Source organism: Equus przewalskii, chromosome 28 (genome assembly GCF_037783145.1).
Source record: "Equus przewalskii isolate Varuska chromosome 28, EquPr2, whole genome shotgun sequence".
Lineage (NCBI taxonomy): Eukaryota > Metazoa > Chordata > Mammalia > Perissodactyla > Equidae > Equus > Equus przewalskii.
Window position 1 is genome coordinate 23786779 of NC_091858.1, and position 20250 is coordinate 23807028.

A 20250-nucleotide genomic window follows, 5' to 3' on the forward strand; every position below is an offset into this window, starting at 1 on the left:
AGAGTTTACCATTTAGGGAGATTGTACTGATAGAAAATAGTGGTATTTGTGTCTTTTCCCCCCCTCTTAAGTATAATTTCTATTTTAGATATAAGAAAGAGAACTTATTCTTTGAAATACAAAGAATATTCTACATATTGTTGCTTTTTAGATTCCAAACATGCTTAATTTCTTTTTATTTTTTATTTATTTATTTTTGGAAGCTGAGGAAGATTTGCTCTGAGCTAACATCTGTGCCAATCTTCCTGTATTTTTTAGTATATGGGCCACCAGCACAGCATGGTCACTGACAGATGAGTGGTGTAGGTTCATGCCTCGGAACCAAACCCAGGCTGCGGAAGGAGAGCATGCTAACCTTAACCACTAAGCCACTGGGGCTGGAGGGTTAATTTCTTTTTAAAATGCTACTTCCAATTATATAAAGAGCAGAGAGACAGTCTATACTATAGATGTAAAGAATTTGGGGCTGGCCCCGTGGCCGAGTGGTTAAGTTCGCGCGCTCCGCTGCAGGCGGCCCAGTGTTTCATTGGTTTGAATCCTGGGCGCGGACATGGCACTGCTCATCAGACCACGCTAAAGCAGCGTCCCACATACCACAACTAGAAGAACCCACAACGAAGAATACACAACTATGTACCGGGGGGCTTTGGGGAGAAAAAAGAAAAAATAAAATCTTAAAAAAAAAAAAAACAATTAAATCAACCTACAGGACCATCATCCAGAGATAATCACTACTGACATGGTGGTGTATTTCCTCCTAGTCGGTGACTCCAACACTTGGCATATAACTTTGGGCAATTTACTTTTCTGTACCTCAATTTCCTCATCTGTAAAATAAAGATAACAATAGTACCTACCTCGTAGACTTGATAGGAGCATTAATTGAGTTAATACATATGAAGTACTTAGAACAATGCCTAGCAACACATTAATCGTTATAAATTATTATTGGTACTTTTTCAGTGTCATACTTTTTTTTTTTTAAAGATTTTATTTTTTGCTTTTTCTCCCCAAAGCCCCCAGGTACATAGTTGTATGTTCTTCGTTGTGGGTCCTTCTAGTTGTGGTATGTGGGACGCTGCCTCAGCGTGGTTTGATGAGCAGTGCTATGCCTGCGCCCAGAATTTGAACCAACGAAACACTGGGCCGCCTGCAGTGGAGCGCGCAAACTTAACCACTCGGCCACGGGGCCAGCCCCCCATTGTCATACTTTTTAAAAGGAATCAGGGTCATAGTAGTCACACAGTTCTGCAACTGGCTTTCTGCACTCAATATTACATCATGAGAATCTCTTATATAATAAAAAATTTGGAATATATCATTTTGAATGACTTATACCATAATTTATTCTCTTATTACCGTACATTTACTTTGTCTCTACCTTTATTTCCTATTTTAAATAAAAAATATTTTCATTTCTATGATATTGGTCTAAGTGTAGTACCACCAAAAATGTTGTGAAAAATACTAAAAATGTCTATGAAATATAGTTGGATTTGGACTCCGATTTCACTCAAAAGACTGCATGCCTCAAGAATTTTGTTGTGCTTCAAGGAGAGTCTTCTACCAGCTGAGAAGAAACTGAAGGAACAGAGCATTGTGCAGGGTGCAGGGGGTAGGGGATGCTCTGAAGCACAACCATGCAAAGGTGAACTGGAAAAATCCCTTTCTGGCCTCTTCGACCAACTGTAAACTAAGTACCTTGAAAGTCCAATGCTGCAGGGTATTTCCAGACAGGAAAATGAGTAACAGACACAAGAGGCAGGGGCAGGTCAGGGCCTTCTTGACCCTGAGGAATACTTAGGCAGTAAAGTAAAGCCAACTTGACCTCCAGAAGGAAAAGCCCTATCAGGATTTTACATGAAATGAACCTGGCAAGAGATGAGCAGTTGATTAGATCATGCATAGCTTCTGCAGCATATCATACCACCTATCAAAGTACTGTTGTGCTCAGGCTAAAGGCCAACCCTGCCTGCATGTATCAAATGTACGAATCAAGATTCTGCTCATATTTCTTTTTTTCTTTTTGAGGAAGATTAGCCCTGAGCTAACATCTACTGCCAATCCTCCTCTTTTTGCTGAGGAAGACTGGCCCTGAGCTAACATCTGTGCCCATCTTCCTCTACTTTATATGTGGGATCCCTACCACAGCATGGCTTGCCAAGCAGTGCCATGTCCACACCCAGGATCAGAACTGGTGAACTCCGGGCCGCCAAAGTGGAACATGCGAACTTAACCACTGCGCCACTGGGCCGGCCCCTAAGGTTCTGTTTATATTTCTATAATGAAAGGCAATCATCAATTAAGACAGATCCTGAGCCTAGATCCTATGAAGGGGTACAAAACCAGTTAGATCTTTTCTCTGAACAAATATGAAATTCAAATATGCTTTCTGCTGGGGCATAATCCCCCCATTATTACTATGGCAAAAGCATATGCTATCACATTATAGTGGAAAGAGCAGTCGATTAAGACCCCCAAAAAAGTGGGCTGTACTTGATTCCCACTTTCCTGCTGCATTATAATAAACATGTCCACCTCTGAGATTTGGTCCAATTTAAATAATGTCTGCCCTATTTATATTAAAGGATTATTATGCATTTCAAGAAGGATAATGCATATAAAAGTGCTTTAAAAATTATAAAGCAATTACAAATATAGGTTGTCGTAATGGTTCTAAAAGTCATAGTCTAAATTTTTTTACACTGTTAATTTCCTTCCCAAAGAATGATTAGAGTTATATTACAAGTGATTACTATTATGACCTTTCATGCTTTCAGATTTTACTGCCACAGATGCCTTTATTAATGTTTCTTGGTTATTAATCTGATTTCTAAGAGAAAAATGAATATTAACACAAAGGGAAAAATCTCTATTAGCTTATCAATAGAGGTAGATTTTGAGGTAGGTTAATACACTTAGGATAGTTTTTCCATTCAGTTGGAAGAATTAGACTCTTGGGAAGAAAAATGTATTTCATTTCTAATGTCAAGGACTCAAATCTGAAGATCCTTAGAAAACACACTCCACTTGATTACAAGATAAATTTAAGTATATTTCAAATTAGACACAGATTTGGAAACTGAAATTATAACATGCACTCGAAAGGACAGCAGACAGCAGTTTGCCTAAATTGGCAAGTTTAAAACAGATACTGGGGCTGGAAGAAAAGAATGAAGAAAAGCAAACTGGCTTAGGAAGGGTAATTGGAAAATGACATTAGCTTTTTGCATTCCTGAAAAGGTGTGTGTAAGAAAAATTCTGTAACCATTTTATCACGGGCTTCCAATGTAATTTTGAGTTCATACGGGGAAATCACAGGTTCCCAGGACATGAATGACATTTCCATCAATTCATTCAGTTCTGTCTGCCACTTAGTTGGGTACCAGAGAGACAAAGGTAAATAAATTACCTTCTCTGTGCTCATGGGGCTTAATCTATTCTTGACAGAAGCTCATAATCAAGTAACTAACGAGCTACAGCACCGTGCGGAGGCTGTGCTGAGGAATGCTAATATTCTTCCTATTCTGGTATCTTCTAGAAAATTTCAATCTCCAGCCCAGGTCACAGAAGAAAAGTTATTCAACTGTACAATCAACCCATGAGATCGTTTCAGAAGAATTCTCAAGTTCACACGTATTGAAGTCTATTATAAAAATTATTTTCATTTCATTAGAGTTATCAGTGAAACCACTGAATATAAATGACGAAAGAGCCAGAGTCGTTGCCCTTACTTCAGAGCTATCATGGAACTCAGCAACTAGATGAGTCACAAGGAATTGCTTTTTTCACAGCGATCTTTAGTAATGAAAGCAATCACTGTTTTGGGGGTTGTTTTTTTTTACTCCATTACTGTCCTAGAAAACCATAATACCATTCTTAATTAATTTGTTAACTGGCTTCTAAATAAAAAACTGGTGATAAAATATTTAGTACCGGGTTAGAAAAATATTACATTGGTAATTTGACTCACTGGGATCCCTATTTCCATAGTTCCCTTGCAGTGACAAGCTGAGCTCCAGGCAGCGCGGCCCAGAGAACACACACATGCAAGATAATGAGATGTATGAGATGAATTACGGCCATAAAAATACCAGTTGCATAAAAGAGCAAACACAATTCAAACGACTCTACCCAAAGAGGCTGACTTTCAGATCCCTTCTAACTGGTGAGTAAAAGTTATCTGCCCCAGCCTAGATCATAAAAGTTATTTCTTCTGTTTCTATCTAAAATAAAAGTGTTGAAATTCAAAGGAAAAAAACCTCCTTTTAAAAGAAACATAGTATTAAAGGTAAGCCTTTGTGCAGCAGCCACTCCACCTCCAAGCAGAGAGGCCGGAGAACTGCACACTCGTGTGTGTAAGTACATAAATCTGTGTGAATATCAAATGTGGCTCTGAATTTCCTTGGTTCTTGCTGACACCAGGAAGGCCCTACACCCTGCTTGAAAGCACACTAAACCCGTTTTCAAGAATCACTTGGGGAATTTGTTCTAATGCAGATTTGGAGATCCTGTCCCCCAAGATTCTTAATTCAGAACGTTTAAGGTGTGTCTTTGGAATACAGTATTTTTTAATTTTTTTTATTTATTTATTTAGTTTTGGTGAGGAAGATTGGCCCTGAGCTAACATCTCTTGCCAATCTTCCTCGTTTTGCTTGAGGAAGATTGTTGCTGAGCTAACATGTGGAATACAATATTTTTAACAAGAATTCTTAAATTATTTATGCAACCCTTAGACCACACTTTAAGAAATACTGATAAGTGGTCATGATGACAAAAATTATGACCCCGCCCAAAAAATTGAGAAGTGTTCTATTACTAGGAAGATTTATTTTCATGTAAAAATATAGCAACCATTTTACATAAATTGGGAACAGAGTCACAAAAGACTCCCTCCTTAGACTTTGCTTAGTTAACTGAAATGATCATTACAATACTTCATTTGTATTCTCACAAACAAAGGAGGTAGCATGAACTCTTTATAGAGTTTTATTCCGCAATGATATTAACAAACCATTCGTCACTTTAAAAGGCAAGGAAAATTAATTAAATTAATGAGGTAGTTTCAAATATAGTGCTTGAATCAAAAGTTATTTGTATTCCTGGAATGGTCTACACTGTGTGTAGGAATAAACCATTCTTGGAAATTTAACTTAGCTAAAACATACTCCTCTAAAGAAGAAAAACAACTCTATTTCCTGATACCTCGCTTCTACTGTATTTAATCAGGAAAAGTGCCCATGCCTGAATGACAAAGCTGGCCTTGGGCAGAAGAGTCAAGGGACAGCAACCCCCACTCTACCGACCCCTAGCTTCTCCCATTTCATAATGTATAATACCATCTTTCTTCTCAGACGTTTTACCAGAGAAGTTCTAGAAGCAATTCGCTCAGTCAAAGAGAAATAAGAAGATGAACAATGTGGACCGTCAGGGCAGATCCCATCCACAGAGCGCCTTGACCTCCTCAACTCCACTCCACTCCAGCCTCCCATTCTCGCGGCCATACCGCACGCTTTGGCATCACGGTGAGGAGACCTCCAACCCCGGTGACGCTTCCCTTTTCTATAAGCCCTCAGTTCTCTCCTTAGCTAGGCTGACATCTGGGCAACTCTCATCAAGCATTCCTGTGCCCTGTCCTTATCATTCCACACACCACAGCCTGTCTTCTTGGCTTCACCCCGGGAGCTGAGCGCTCCTCTTACAAAAACACCACAGCCACACAAACGGCTGTCACCACATTTTCCCAGCCTCCACCCCACATCCCACCCTTCACTCTAAAACAATCCACCCACATATCTTCCTAGGCCACTTGTCCCTCGTGTGGCAGTAGAGCTCAAAGATTAAGGGAGCTGGCTCCAGCATCAGAAAAAACCTGGGGGCTGGCCCCATGGCCGAGTGGTTAAGTTCTCGTGCTCTGCTTCAGCGGCCCAGGGTTTCGCTGGTTCGGATCCTAGGCGTGGACACGGCACCGCTCATCAGGCCATGCTGAGGTGGCGTCCCACATGCCACAACTAGAAGGACCCACAACTAAAAATATACAACTATGTACCAGGGGGCTTTGGGGAGAAAAAGGAACAATAAAATCTTTAAAAAAAGAAAAAGCCTGGATCTCTCGTTTACTGCGTCTGTCACCTTCGACAAGACACTTAACCTCTTTACAACTATTTCCTGATCCCTAAAATGGAGATAATAGTAACCATCTCATGGGGTCACTGTGAGGATTGAATGAGACTGTAACATACTTAGGATAGGGCCTGGTAAGGACTCAATAAATGTTTTCGCTGTTATTCTCTCCAATAATTTTTTTTTCCAAACCTTTTACCACCTCCCTTAAAATTACCCTCTACATGTCATCCTCCTCACCATCAGCAATTAATGGTGCCTTCCACTTATCAAGGAAGTTGAGGCTACCCGGCTTGAAATATCTTCACTCCCTGCCCACCTCTTACGAGGCTCTCCCTGTGCTCCCATTTTTTCCTCTTTCCCACTCGTCTGAAGCCTGCTAGCCCTCCACCTGTGCTGTGAGCCTGTCTGCCTGGACACTGCTCCATCAGTCATCCCCTGGCTCTGAGATTTTCAGGCCCTTCCTCTCTACTTTTCAAGATTTCCCTTTTACCCAAAAACATGGTTAAATCTTGCCCCTCGACAACAACAAATAATTCCCAAAACACACATACCACACTATCCTGTAAACGTTGCCTTCTCTTCTTTGCTTCTCAGAGAAGCTTCTAGAGAGTCCACAAGCTGTCTCTGCTTTCTCACCTCCCACTCACTCTTCACCTAAGAAGAGTATCTGTTCTGCCCCTACGTCCATACTGGCCTCCCAAACACCTCTGGGCATGGGTCTCCAAAGACCTCCAAGATGTCAATTCTGGTGGACACTTGTTGGTTTCCTTCTGGGTCTCTGTGCCACACCTGACACTACTGGCCATTTACTCCCGGCTTCTCTCTCCTGTTCACCGTCTCTGAATGCTTTCTCTCACATCCCAGTAGGAGCCTCCTCCATGGCCTGCCCTGTGGCTCGCTGCTTTTCAACCAACACAGGCTATCCTCAGCAGTCTCACTGACCTTATGATTTATCTACCACATGGACACTGGCCACCACTACACCTGCCTGTTTCCCCCAGATCTCTCTCTCTCAAACTGTAGACCTGCAAACCTACCTGCAGGCTGAACATATCCAGAGGCATCTCAAAATCTCCATGGCCAAAACTGACCTCATTATCTTCCGCCAGCCCAAACCCTAGACTCTTCTTTCTCTTCCCTTCCCTCCCTAACCGTTTCTCCCTCCCTAACCGTTTCCTAAGCAGAACTGAAGAGCATGGTAAACCTGACTGGATGGAAGGGTAACTGAAGTGTACCTTCAACAACAAGCAGAACTGAATATGTGGAAACGGGGGTAAAGGCCCTCCCATGTGTGCACACAGGCGCACACGTCCACCACACGAAGGTAAACTCAGGAATGGCAGGTAGGTTCCTTGAAGTGCAGAGTGACAGGGGGTGCGAAAGATAGGCTAAAATGAGAGGTTAGCCCCAGTCACGAAGACCTGTGCCGTGACGTGAAATGGTCATTGTTTTGACTCCACTACTTCCTTCCTCTCTAAATACAGAAATCCTGTCCCCCTTGCCAACAATTCATTAGGAATGGGTACCTGTCCAAACCTGGCCAGTAAGATGGGAGGGGAACACTGCCAGAGGCATTTCTAAGAATGTTTTCCTTGTTCTAAAAAGGGACTGTCTTCCTCTGGACATCATGCTGTGTGGCTGTGGCGCCTGAGAAGGCCGCACTCATCTGGCCAAGAGCCTGAGAGTTAACCCCACTCATGGGGAGGGCAGAGCTAAGAAAAACACAGAGAAATGGGGCTCGAGGCTTGACATTCCCCACATGGAGCCTGCCCCACCGCTGGGCCTGTCCTACCTCTGGATTACGTATTATTAAGATGATAAATCTCCTTACTGTTTTTTAAAAAAAAAAAAAAAAGGAGGAGGAGGGGCCGGCCCAGTGGTATAGCAGTTAAGCTCACACGCTCCTCTGCAGCAGCCTAGGGTTCACCGATTCGGATCCCAGGCGTGGACCTATACACTGCTCATCAAGCCATGCTGTGGCAGCATCCCACATACAAAATAGAGGAAGATGGGCACAGATGTTAGCTCAGCACCAATCTTCCTCATCAAAAATAAATAAATAAATAAAAATTTTAAAAAGGAGGAGGCTACAAGGATCATTCATGTTTAGAAAACCTGAGCTAAAAACAGTTGAAACAGGTTCCTTTACTGTAGGATTTCTCAGAATGTTAATATAATAACACACATGAGTAAAGTGTCAAGAACTCAGTTTTTCAAAGTTACATGACCACCAAGCCTCTCATCTTGCCTCTTTGTTCTTGCAGGGGACCTAAAAGCATCTCCCAGAATTAAGTGTTTATGGATGAGAGTTTAGAAAACTCTGATTTTTATCAGAAGAGATGAACAGAGTGTATGACTGACTGCTACGGTACGGTATAGCAATGACAGAGTAATATAGGCACAGAAAAAGTGTTGCAAGACTCCAAAGGGATCACTGTCCTTCTGTGAGGTTCTCACTCAGAAGGGCAGATGGGTTTCACATTATGTGCCAACTCTAGTAAACGTTTAGTGGCTGCCTGGAATGCCATGTTGAAAGGGATTCTGAGGCCTCATTCAGATTCAGCAAGAAAAAAAACAGCTTGACTTGATTAGTAATGATTGTCATGAGCATAGAAGGGGCAGTTGTGACATCATTTTCGTTCATTCTGAGACCTCTAAAGTGACACTAATTCCTAAACAGATCTTAGAACCATCCCAAAGACTCAAGTTTTCTTAAACCTGAACCAGGCCAGAATAATCTTTAATCATTAAAAGGGTAATACAGTGGTTAAGTGCATAGGACGATCCAGAGGAAGAGACCTGGGTTTAATTTTTCGTCCTTCCACTTGCTGTGTAGCCTGAGCACATTATTTAGCCTCTCTAAACCTCAGTTTTCCCAGCTGTAAAATGAGATTAACAGCCCCTACTCATATGATAGATATAAAAATTAAATTGGGTAATGCATATATGCACCTGCATAGAGTAAGTGCAATACATATTAGGTTTAGCTATAACAATTATTAAGGCGTTCGCTTTATGACATTCACATTATGACGGCTGTAGTACACGTATTTGTCCACTGTATTAACAGCCGTGGATTAGAGTAAAATGAATCAAACTGAGGCCACAGAAACCATTTCCCTGAACCTGTGAACAATGTCAATACAGGTGATGATAAGCAAACGGCAAAGGCGATTACATAGCGCTGTTCCGAATAAGTGTTACTTGCCTTTAAGACGACATATAGAGTATACATACGTCAGTTCTGGGTGAGATCCTTCTCAGTAAAAGATCTCATACGTATTTTTTCCAGACCTCTCTGTAGAAAAGGCCAAGAAACAACAGCCAAACCAATAGCAATGATCCTCTCTAACACCTAGAATGAGATTATTTGGTGTGATTTTCTGAATCTGAATTTTCTTACTTTATAATAAAAAGTTTTTTAAAACAGTAAAAGTGAGGGGCCGGCCCCATGGCTGAGTGGTCAAGTTTGTGCACTCTGCTTCGGTGGCCCAGGGTTTTGCTGGTTTGGATCTGGTTGGGTTTGCATTTATTAAAGCATGAACCGAAGGAGGAGCCAACCAGGAGGCAGGGTGACTGGACCAGAGACCATTGTAGTCACCTAGATCAGACACGATGGTAGCTGGGACCAGGTGGGAGACAGGGAACAAAGCAGATGCATGCAAGACACTCAAAAGGTAAAAGACATGGGGGCCGGCCCCGTGGCTGAGTGGTTAAGTTCGTGCGCTCTGCTTTGGTGGCCCAGGGTTTCGCCGGTTCGGATCCTGGGCACAGACCTAGCACCATTCATCAGGCCATGCTGAGGCGGCTTCCCACATAGCATAAGCAGAAGGACCTACAACTAGAATATACAACTATGTACTGGGGGGCTTTGGGGAGCAGAAGACTGGCAACAGATGTTAGCTCAGGGCCAATCTTTAAAAAAAAAAAAAAAGGTAAAAGACAGGATTTGAAGGAAATGTCAAGAAGGACTCTTAGGATTCCAGCTGGGGACTTGACTTTCAGAGATGCTAGTCACAGGCATAAGGAACAATGGAAGAAGGATGGGGACACTTGAACTCGTGTTCCCAGCACCACTCAGATTGCCAAGTGGAAACGTCAAGTTAAGCAGCTGAATAAACGAGTCTGAGGCCCAAAAAGAGCCGTGAGCCTGAGTAATGCATTTCGAATCCTCAGTGAAGAGATGGTTATTCTAGCAGCTCAAGGGTGAGACCGCCTAAGAGTGAGATGATAAAAAAATGAGACCTCAAGAATGACCAAAACTCAAATCCGGAGAATGAACCAACTTCTTGAGCTTCTAAGGGTCAAAAGCTGAGAAAGCTTTAGTAAAACAAGACAAAAATCAGAAGGAAAAATAAGAGATTCACAAGTCTGCCTCAGGAAAAACGCACTGAAATTTCTGAAATATTTAAGATGTTAATTTCACATCTATCAAGTTGGCAGAGCCCGTACGCAACCCTCAGGTGTATATTTGCATGGGCTGACCTGCACAGGGGGAAGAGGCCTTTGGGAGGTGGCCTGTGTGTTCAAAGTTGGAGACTAGAGAAAGTTTTGGAGCTCAGAGAAAAAGTCCTAGCTTGACCCCAGGGGCTGCAAGGAGCCAGGTGGAGAGAGAAGCCACAGACAGAAGGGAAGGGGCTGTCTTCACAGGAGATGCAACCAGGGGCAGAAGTTCCCCAGCTTCTACAACAAAGTGAAACCATTTTTAAAAAGCACGTGCAAGTGAGAGAAAAGGGGCTACACTCTCGGATTCTATAAAGCACGTAATATGGCTTTGGCTCAGAACAAACACAATGACCGAGCATTCCTGGATATCCAGCTTTGGGGGACTGACAGAGTAGCAGTCCAACAAGAAATGCACTTTTTCACAGGCTGGCAGTGGTGACAGCGGAGGAGCCTCTCAAATGTTTTGCAGGCACCAGGAATGGAAGAACGTAAGTGAGCTTACTCACAAATACAGGAGACCCTGCCTGTGGACTCACAGGAATGAGGAGGTCGAGGGTGATGGCCCTGCATGAGCAGACAGGGGCAAACACCCATAAAATTTTAGTTACTACTTTTTTTTTTGTGTTTTTTTTTGAGGAAGATTAGCCCTGATCTAACATCTGCCACCAATCCTCCTCTTTTTGCTGAGGAAGGCTGACCCTGAGTTAACATCCATGCCCATCTTCCTCTATTTTATATGTGGGACGCCTACCACAGCATGTCTGCACCTGGGATCCGAACCGGCGAAGTGGAATGTGTGCACTTAACCACTGCGCCACGGGCCAGCCCCTAGTTACTACTTTTAATGTAAACTCATACTTACAGGTGGGTGAGAAATTCAGGTTACTTTAGAAATGAGTATTTGCAAAAACTTACCTAATTCTCCAAGAGGTGTATTCTACACTAACATTGAAAGCTTATTAGATAGGTCCTAGTGGCCTAAACAAGTTCATCGTCTTATCCTAAAAATGCACAATTCAGGGCCGGCACCTTGGCCAAGTGGTTAAAGTTCTGCCCCCTCTGCTTTGGCGGCCCAGGTTTGGATCCTGGGCACAGACCTACTCCACTCACCAACCACACTGTGGAGGTGGTCCATGCACCAAAAATAGAGGAGGATTGGCACAGATGTTATGTCAGGGCTAATCTTCCTCAAGGCAAAAAAAAGGGGGAAGATTGGCAGCAGACGTTAGCTCAGGCAGAGTCTTCCTCACCAAAAACAAAAAAAAAACCGCACAGTTCATTCCTTTACCCAGTTGGCCTCAGAGGCATTTTACTTGGGGTTATCGTAGTCATTTTTCTTTACATCCAGCTCGTGGCTAATTCACACATGGAATCCTCAGGCTGGCTGACAAGTGCACCAGGACTGGCCAGTGCCGAGAGTAACTGGTAAGCACGGGCCAGCCCCAGGGACAGAGCAGGCACACCTCACATGCCATGCTCCCAAAGCAGCACCTGAGCTGAGAAGCCCACCAAAATACAACCAAACCCACTGGGTTTTCCAGAAACTCCACTGTGTTTCGAGAAACTGCATAAGCACATACCTCAGGACTAAAGTAGGATGTAGAAATGAGTAAGTGAACTGAAGCCCTGGCTCTCAGGGTATCCAGGGGACCCCAGGGCTGCTATCTAACCCTGTCATCACCACACAACCAACCAACCCTAGTTTGGAAAGCGACCTTGCAGTGAAAGGTAAAGACACAAGTTCCATGTTTGCAAACTTTTTTCTTTCAAAAGCAAAGTTGCAATTTTTTTTTGCAAAAAAGCAAGTTTGCATGCCATCATTTTAATACTAACAGATTTCCACAGCCACCATTCATTTTCTAAAACCTGAAATCTCAGCACCAAACCTGCTGAGTCATCGTTTCTGTACAATTGTGTGCACCATTCTGACTACAAGACTCATCCATTTTAAGGAATGGAGGGCACTCCCTACCTCCAAAACGACAAGGGTGGGAAACAAATCCTAAGACGTTTTTAAGAAGGCAACATTCAATTAGTAAGGTGACATCACAGCATGCTCCCAAAACAAAAGTAGCTTCAGATTCAAAAGAGTTAGAAATAAACCTCCTGGGAATGACCAGAATTTAGGCTCCAAGTAAAATGTTCGAGTACGGAGACTTCAGTCTTCACGTTTGTGAAGTAAACAGTGGGACCTTTTGGTTTGGGGCTCAATTCACTGTTTAAAGAGAATTTTAGGACTAGAACACTCTTGAAAAGATTCTTGAACCTACCTGCAATGATAACTAACGATAATGAATATCAAAGGAAAACCACACTCACTCTTGAATTCACACAGCTTCATTAACTCTCACTTTTTATCACTATAACTGCACAGTATTTCTCCCCTTAAGTCCATCCCGATCATATTTCCATTTAACCTTTCTAAAGCCCAGCTCTGAGGCTGTGCTCAGGAAACGTCAATAGCTGCCACGCCTACACACTAAAATCCAATTCTCCTCTCTCAGTTGAGTACTTCTACAAGCTGACCAAAGCCACTTTCCCATCCTAGTGCCTATGACTCATCTCACAAACTCACCGGCAACTCGAATCCCAAATGGTACATGTACTCTGTCTGTAAAACAGTTTGCTTGGTTTATTTGGTTTTGGTTTTGTACAAATTATGAAAATATATATTGCTTCCTTTAGACAGTTTTGTGAAATTCAGATACATACTTTCTTCATTCCTTAGGACACATGTGCTGGCTCTCATGAGCATTTCTTATGGTCTACATTTAACCACGTATTATGTCTTCCTATTTTGAAGTTATCACTGTTCATATACAGCATCATCTGATGCTCACCAACCTTAAAGAATAGTTCCTTCCTAATATAAGCACAGAAAATAAATAATTTTCTTTTACGTGTAATCACTGTTTATATATCAAGAGATCATAGGTATCGAAAACTTCTTTTTGAATACATATTTGTATTTGCTTCTATATAAATATATAAAATATATATCTGGAAGAAAAAACTATTAATAGTGGTTGCCTATAGGGAAGGAGGATTTTTTTTTCCCTGTATACTCTTTCACATGCTTTGATTCTTTCAAAAAAAAATATGATTGTATAACCCATGTAAAAAATTACATTTAAAAATTAGGAATAGTATGAACTTAAAGTAAAACAACCCTTACAATACAGTGAGAATGAGATAGGATCCTATGATTTTAAGGCATTCTCAAAAAGCCACCTTTCTCAAAAATATTTTCCCCACTAGCCAACAGGACTTAAACCCCCTAGTTAAAATGCAAACAAATATTCTGAAGGTAGTAAGTGTATTTTGCCATTATCCATGATCAAATTACTGAAGCTTAGTTTATCACATTAGCATAATAAAAGAAAGTCACAAAGAGGCTGTATATAGGCCCCCTAATTCCTGTTTCTTTTGTTTTTCCTTCAAGTAACTAAATTAAGTTTGTTTTACTCAAAGAACCTTTGTATTAGTAAAAGACCTCATTTAGGAATTCTAGAAGTCTTGCCCAAGCCAACTGGCGCCATGGATTGCCAGTGTGAATGTTTTTACTGTCTCTATAAACATCTGCCCTCCCATCCAGTCCTCTCTATCAACCCAATGTACTCAGTCTGAGGGGGCTTGGACAGGGGGTATTGTGTTCACCTCTGAATCCTCCCCAACACTAAAAACAGCGCCAAGCACTTCCAGAAAGCAATTATCCAAGCTCTTAGTGACACCTATTGCAAGGCTGTGACCCTTCTCTAGGAAACTGCGGTTGAAACTTCAACTCTAAAAACGTCAGTTGGAGACTTAAATGTGTTCTCACCTCAAACAATAATCCATTCATTCTGGCAAAAAACCATCTACTGAGCACCTACTGTGTGCCTGGCACCGGTGCTCAGCAACTAAGGAGGCAAAAAATTATCTAAGGAGATCAGAATAGCAGATTTGTAGCAGACATTCAGTCAATGCTTATGAGATTTGATGAACTTCTGGAACTTTTCTATCTGCTTAAACTTTGAAAAGTCTTTCACTAATGTTTTCTTCACGTGGCAGTGGACTTTAGTTTCCCATAAACTACAAGCACCTGACTTTTGTGGACTGTCTTGTTTCAGCCCCCCAAGCCTCATGAATGAATTACTTCTTTACTTTTGAACTTATGGGACGTGGGACGTAAATCAAGCAGTATCCAATAAACTACAGTGTAAAAGAAAAGAGAAAATCCATAGCCTATAAGATAATTGACAGTTAAAGAAGCTCTTCCCTCTCACCTTCCTATCATTAAAATGTCAGAAAAAATTTTCCTTTTTTCCATTATAAGAAGATGAACTCTGTAGTACTGACCCAGTAATGAAATTAAGTTTTCTAAACTATTGATTCCCTTTTGCCATATTTCTCTTGCTGTGTTGCCTTGCTTGGATCGCGTGCTACAGTCGAGTGACTGCAGCTAGAGAATCTGAGGCGCTCGGTCCAGGTGAGTTAACTGGCTTAGCACAAGACCCAAATCACCAACTATGCCAGCCTACTCAGCAAAGCTGGACTAACAAGGGTTACACCAGGAGCAGGCCAGGCCTAGAACATCACAGCTCCAGTTCTGCTGGCCTGCAACAAAGTCGGAGTTTTTCTAAAGTGGGACTCAGCTATCAACTGTCAAGACTTGAGCGTCAACCTTCCTGACCTTACACAAAAGCTTCCTTAGTACCTGAAAATACCACTGGATATTATTTCTACTTGAGATGAAAATTATTTTTACTACTTTAATCAAGAGTGATCCCACCCAAGCAAAATGAAAATCCTTGTGCGTAGGAAATACCCAATAGATGCTAGAATAATTAGTATTCTAACTGGAGGTGGAAAGCACTAAGTTAGTGACCACAAATGGACATAATCTTCTTCGTTATCTTCAGCAGACACTTCTCGAGCTCCTACAAGGTGCAGGGGATAACAGAAGGCGTCAATCATGGGTCCTAACCACATGGAGTCTGTAGCTGCTAAGTGCACTGTGAAGCATGTAGAAGCATTTGAACACTCCGAGACATAAAAACACCTTTTCCCTCTTAGTTTAGGCTTCTCTAGTTGCCTACTTTTAACAACGTATGCGTTTTCCTTCTAGAGAGTAAATCCAAAAAGAAAAAAAGAGGAAGGAAGGAAGGATGGACAGATAGAAGGATAAGTCGCAGTGTCTATCTGATACGTCTAGCTAACACTAGAAGAATCCAAAATGTAGAAGAATGAGGATTCTTTTCTTCATGCTGAATCAAAATTTCTGTGGTGCAGTAGTCACTGTATCTTAAAAGGCACCGTTTGGCTCACTACTAAACAGCCTCCCCTCCACATATGTTAGATGACCCTTGTGGTCCAACTCCTACCCTACCCCCACGGAACTGACAGGTATTTTATACTATACCACATGCTTATGCTTCCATTCATAAAGAAGAAAACTTTAAAAAAAAAAAACCTTTAACACAAATACATTGGAAATACAGCACAACTAAAGGCATCAGTACTGTAAAAAATATATAGAGAGAATTTTATGCAAATAACACACATCTCAATTCTAAGTAACATCTAACTTAGAAAGTAAGGTTCCTAACTTGTTTTCTTATTTAAGGCTATTATAAGAATCCAAGTTCAAGAAGAACGACCAATAGTCTACTTTCCTTAGACTGTACTTCAACTCTTCTATTACCTGAAATCTTCAGGTGACATATACGAGAAATTACGTAAGCTGCTTCACGTTCTGTCACCTTCAAAGTACTATTTCCTCTAATTCCTCTACTCAACCACCTTTCTGAATGATAATTCAAGTTTTACCTGCCCAGGAGTGCAAGTGAGCTTGGCGGTTTGGGGAACGTTTTCCAGGGAACAGAATGGTAACCCACAACATGAAACTTCCAGGCTTCCAACGTGGACTGCAATACTATGGCTTTGACCGTGACCTCACCATCTAAACTTCCTCTCCCCACTTACCAGGCACTCTCAGTCACTTAACTCTCAGTCATTTTTTTGTTTCATAGGCATTTATTACTGTGCAAAAGTATCTCACTTATTGTCTGATCCCCCAGAAGAATACAATCCCCAGAGAGCAGGACTTTTGTGCGTCTTGTTGATTCAACCCCCGCTTCCAGAATAGTACCTGGCTTACTCAAAATACCGGATAAATCGCACGGACTGAACTATAACTTCTTACGATACTCTAAAGAACTGGAACGTTTTTTACAGACCAATAAACCAACTAGTAAAATCTTGGGGTCCTCATTTTTCATTATGGTAGGAAAAAAGCAAGAGGAAAAGTACACCTGCTCACCAACTCTTGCTAAATTAGACATGAAAAAAGACAATTAAGTGGAGGTTTTTAAGAGAAATAAACATTACTAATTTTTGAGACTACTTATGAAAACAGAAGTTCCTGTTGCTGAATATACTGAACTGCAGACCAACGTGCCTGAGTGGGGATGCCTGACTCGTTAACTTACACTCTTCAGCCATTATCTCAGCACTGCATTCCGAATAGACAGACCCAGGAAACGGTGATTTTGGTGAAGAGAGTAATGATCTTTACAAAGGAGTAGCAGGTCACATCATAAGCAAACACAAAATCCAGGGCGTAATGGCCTCTCTAACAAATATTCTCATTAAGTTAAGCCACTGCCATTTGCCTTCCTACAAAGTGCTTGGGCAATTTCAGTTTAAGGATGGTATCATTCAGTCAAGCAGTGAGTGTCAAGCTACGATAGAATCAAGTTTCATCTAAAGGGTTACGAGACGGAAGCTGGGAGGTAGAGAAAGTAGTAGTTTGGCAGTAAGGAAGAGAAGAGCCCATTTGGAATATTTCCAGTATTCCCTAACCTCCGCCCGACTGTCCCATATCTCACTGGGGATAGCTTTCCTTTTGTTGCAAACTACAGGAGAGCGACTTTTGGCATCCCCTTTCCAAATTACACAAACTAGCCGGGACTGCATTACTTAACATGGTGGAATTCAGGATGGCGTGGTAAAAAGTGTACACAGGCTTGGGTATTGGAGAGGGATGGGGTGACCTAAGCCAACTTAGCCTCCGCGAGTTAAGTTTCCTCATCTGTAAATGGTCACAAAGTTACCTCCCACGGAGAACGGCGAAAAGAACCAAATACAAGGACCAGTATAGGGTGCAGCGCCTGCGTATCGGGAATGCTGGGTTCTCCTTCCTTCCACTCACCAGCTGCAGAGCAACATCGAAGCTGTGGCACGAGTATTCAACTATCAAGGTTGTGACCGAGAACGGTGGAGGAGCAGCTACAGAGCTCTTAAGGAGCATCTCGGCCGGCCCCACGAGCCCGCCGCCCACGGGAGGCCGACGGAGCGCTCTCATCCACCAGCCGGGCCGCCCAACCCCAACCCGTGTCTCTCGGGCTTCCAGCTTCGAGGCGGGGAGCGGGGCCGGGGAGGACCGGCCACGCGGCGACCCCCGGGACTCGGGAGCGGGCGCCGGCCCCGGAAGCGGGAGGGCCGCGGGGGCGCGAGGCGGCAGGGAGACCGGTACTTACCGCCGGCCCGCGGCGGGCGGCCATCCGTCTCCAGACGGCGGCGAAGTCGGGCGGCGGGGCTCGCGGGCTCCGGCAGACGAGGGAGCACAGGGTCCCCAGCAGGAAGGCGGCGGCGGCGCAGCCCAGGTACAGGCTGAGCCTGAGCAGGACGGTGCACAGCCCCGCGCCTCCCGCCGCCGGCCAGCAGCCGGGCCCCAGGCAGGAGAGGGACACGGCGGCGAGTGCGGCCACGGCCACGGCCACCCGCCAGCTCCCGCCGCCGGGGCCCCCCGGGGCGGCCGCGTCCTCCCGGGACTCCGGCCGCTCGCCCGGGGCAGGGCTGAGGCCGGCGCCGCTGCTGTGGGTGGCATCGGGGTGCATGCTGCTTCCTGTGCCGCTAAGGACAGGCACATCTCCTGCCCTGCTGTGCCCCTGCGCTGCCCTGGACGGTGGCCTCCGCGCGGCGCCTCCTGCCCTCGCCGCTCCCGCCGCCGCTCCGGAGGCAGAGGCAGTCCGCGCTCATGCCCTCGCCGGCGGCCCCCCGGGGGAACGGCTCCAACAGACGCCGCCGGGCTCCTCTCGGCGACCCCTCCGCGCCGCCACCCGGCGCCCGGCCCGCAGCTGCCCGCCGGGCGCGCCCAGGTAGCCGGCCCGTGTTGTGACTTCAGCCGGCGAAGCCCGAGGCGGAGCGGCAGCGGGGGCGGCCCCGGAGCGCGCGTCAGCCGGGGGGCGGAGAGCCTGCGCGGCCCGCTGAGTGACAGCCGGGGCCGCCCCGCCTCGCCCTGCCCGGCCGCCCCCCACGGCTGGGGGCGGGGTCCGCCCCGCTGCTGCCCCGCGGGGAGGGGGCGCGACCAATCCCGGCGGACAGTGCTCCGTCCTGCGCTCCCCCGCCCCGCCCCCAGGGTACCGTCTGTCGATGGAAAATTTTGCTGCAGGTGTCAGGAGCATTGGTAATTCTCGAGCTCAGGTGATCCCTTAATCCTCGCTCCGTACTGACGAGCAACCTCCTCGCGTGCTTACAGCCCCCCAGATTTCTGCCTCGTTTTCACTTGCTACTTAGATTAAATAGGCAACCATTTCAGATCCTCACTTTAACACAGTTCCCCTAACAACCTTCCTTCTCCCACCCAGCCCCCTCAGGGAAGGAGTCAGACAAAAGTGGAGGAGTAAATGAAGCTTGCAATCTCTAGTCTGGAGAGACCCGGAGAAGTCCGCCTGGTGCCAGAGGGTATACACAGCTGCCATCATCACTTTGGCTCCAAGTCCCGGTATTTTCGTTGCCAACAATTCAGTACAAATGCTATTACTCATGCGAGTGAAAGTGGTCCTGATAATTTTTAGAAGACGTATTTTCCTCTTCTGTCATGGTTCCAGCATTAATATACAGATAATGCTTGCTGAGAAGATGCCAATGTGCTAGATGAATACTAGTAATTACTGCTAGGACCAATAAAGCAGCAGATGTATCTTTAATGGATAAATAAAGGAATTCTAAAGAGATTAATGATTATTTAAAAGGGGGGTGATGAGTAGAGAGAGCAAATCAAGAATAGGGGAAAAAAGGGAAGGAGAAGTAAATAGATGAGAGAAGCAGTAACAAATAAAGATAAGAATACGGGAAAAATTTAAAAGCAAAAGCCCAGGACCCTCTCCATGCAGCAATCATGAAGAATTTCAACAGTTTAAAACGCTATTGTTTTCTGATAAATTGAGTCATATCTTGCTTCGAAGGAAGCACAGTTAAGAAAAATAAGCATTAAAATATATTTTCAAATACTATGACTATACTGTTTTTCTATAAAGAATCATCTGTGTCATTTCAACAAGGAAAAAAATTCAACATTCATACAATATAAACTAAAATATTTAGTAGATATGTATTCTTTTAAAACACAGTATTATCCAAGAGGTTATTATTCAAAAGAAGAAATGCTGGTGTCCATAGAAAGACACGGCCCACCTGTGTATTCCTGTCTTCATAATAAATTTCCCTGGAATGGCATGGATTTCAAGTAGGAGATGAAGTAAGAGGTCTAAAAAAAATTATCCCTAACATTTAGCTCTAACAAAACAGCATAGAAATGAATTATTTTATGTATCTGTATAAAAATAAATGTATTCACATTTGTCATTTTAAAAAGTTGTTTTTCATATTAATTAGTATTCATGGGACACATTA

At 43.7% G+C, this 20250-nt stretch overlaps 1 protein-coding gene and 1 long non-coding RNA gene across 5 annotated transcripts in view; one reads left to right on the top strand and one right to left on the bottom strand.

The window, feature by feature from the left end:
- SNX25 (sorting nexin 25) overlaps positions 1 to 18603 on the bottom strand; it is a 165452-nt gene extending 146849 nt beyond the window's left edge. For all 4 annotated transcript variants that reach the window (XM_070599045.1, XM_070599042.1, XM_070599046.1 and 1 more), the window contains exon 1: positions 18093 to 18603. In XM_070599045.1, coding sequence (XP_070455146.1) covers positions 18093 to 18452 — 360 coding nt within the window. In that variant the 5' untranslated portion in view covers positions 18453 to 18603. The remainder of the gene's footprint in view (positions 1 to 18092) is intronic.
- LOC139080145 (uncharacterized) lies at positions 18076 to 19571 on the top strand. Its single transcript, XR_011534401.1, has 2 exons — positions 18076 to 18218; positions 19203 to 19571. It is a non-coding gene; the product is annotated as an uncharacterized lncRNA (long non-coding RNA).
- The last annotated feature ends 679 nt before the right edge of the window (positions 19572 to 20250 follow it).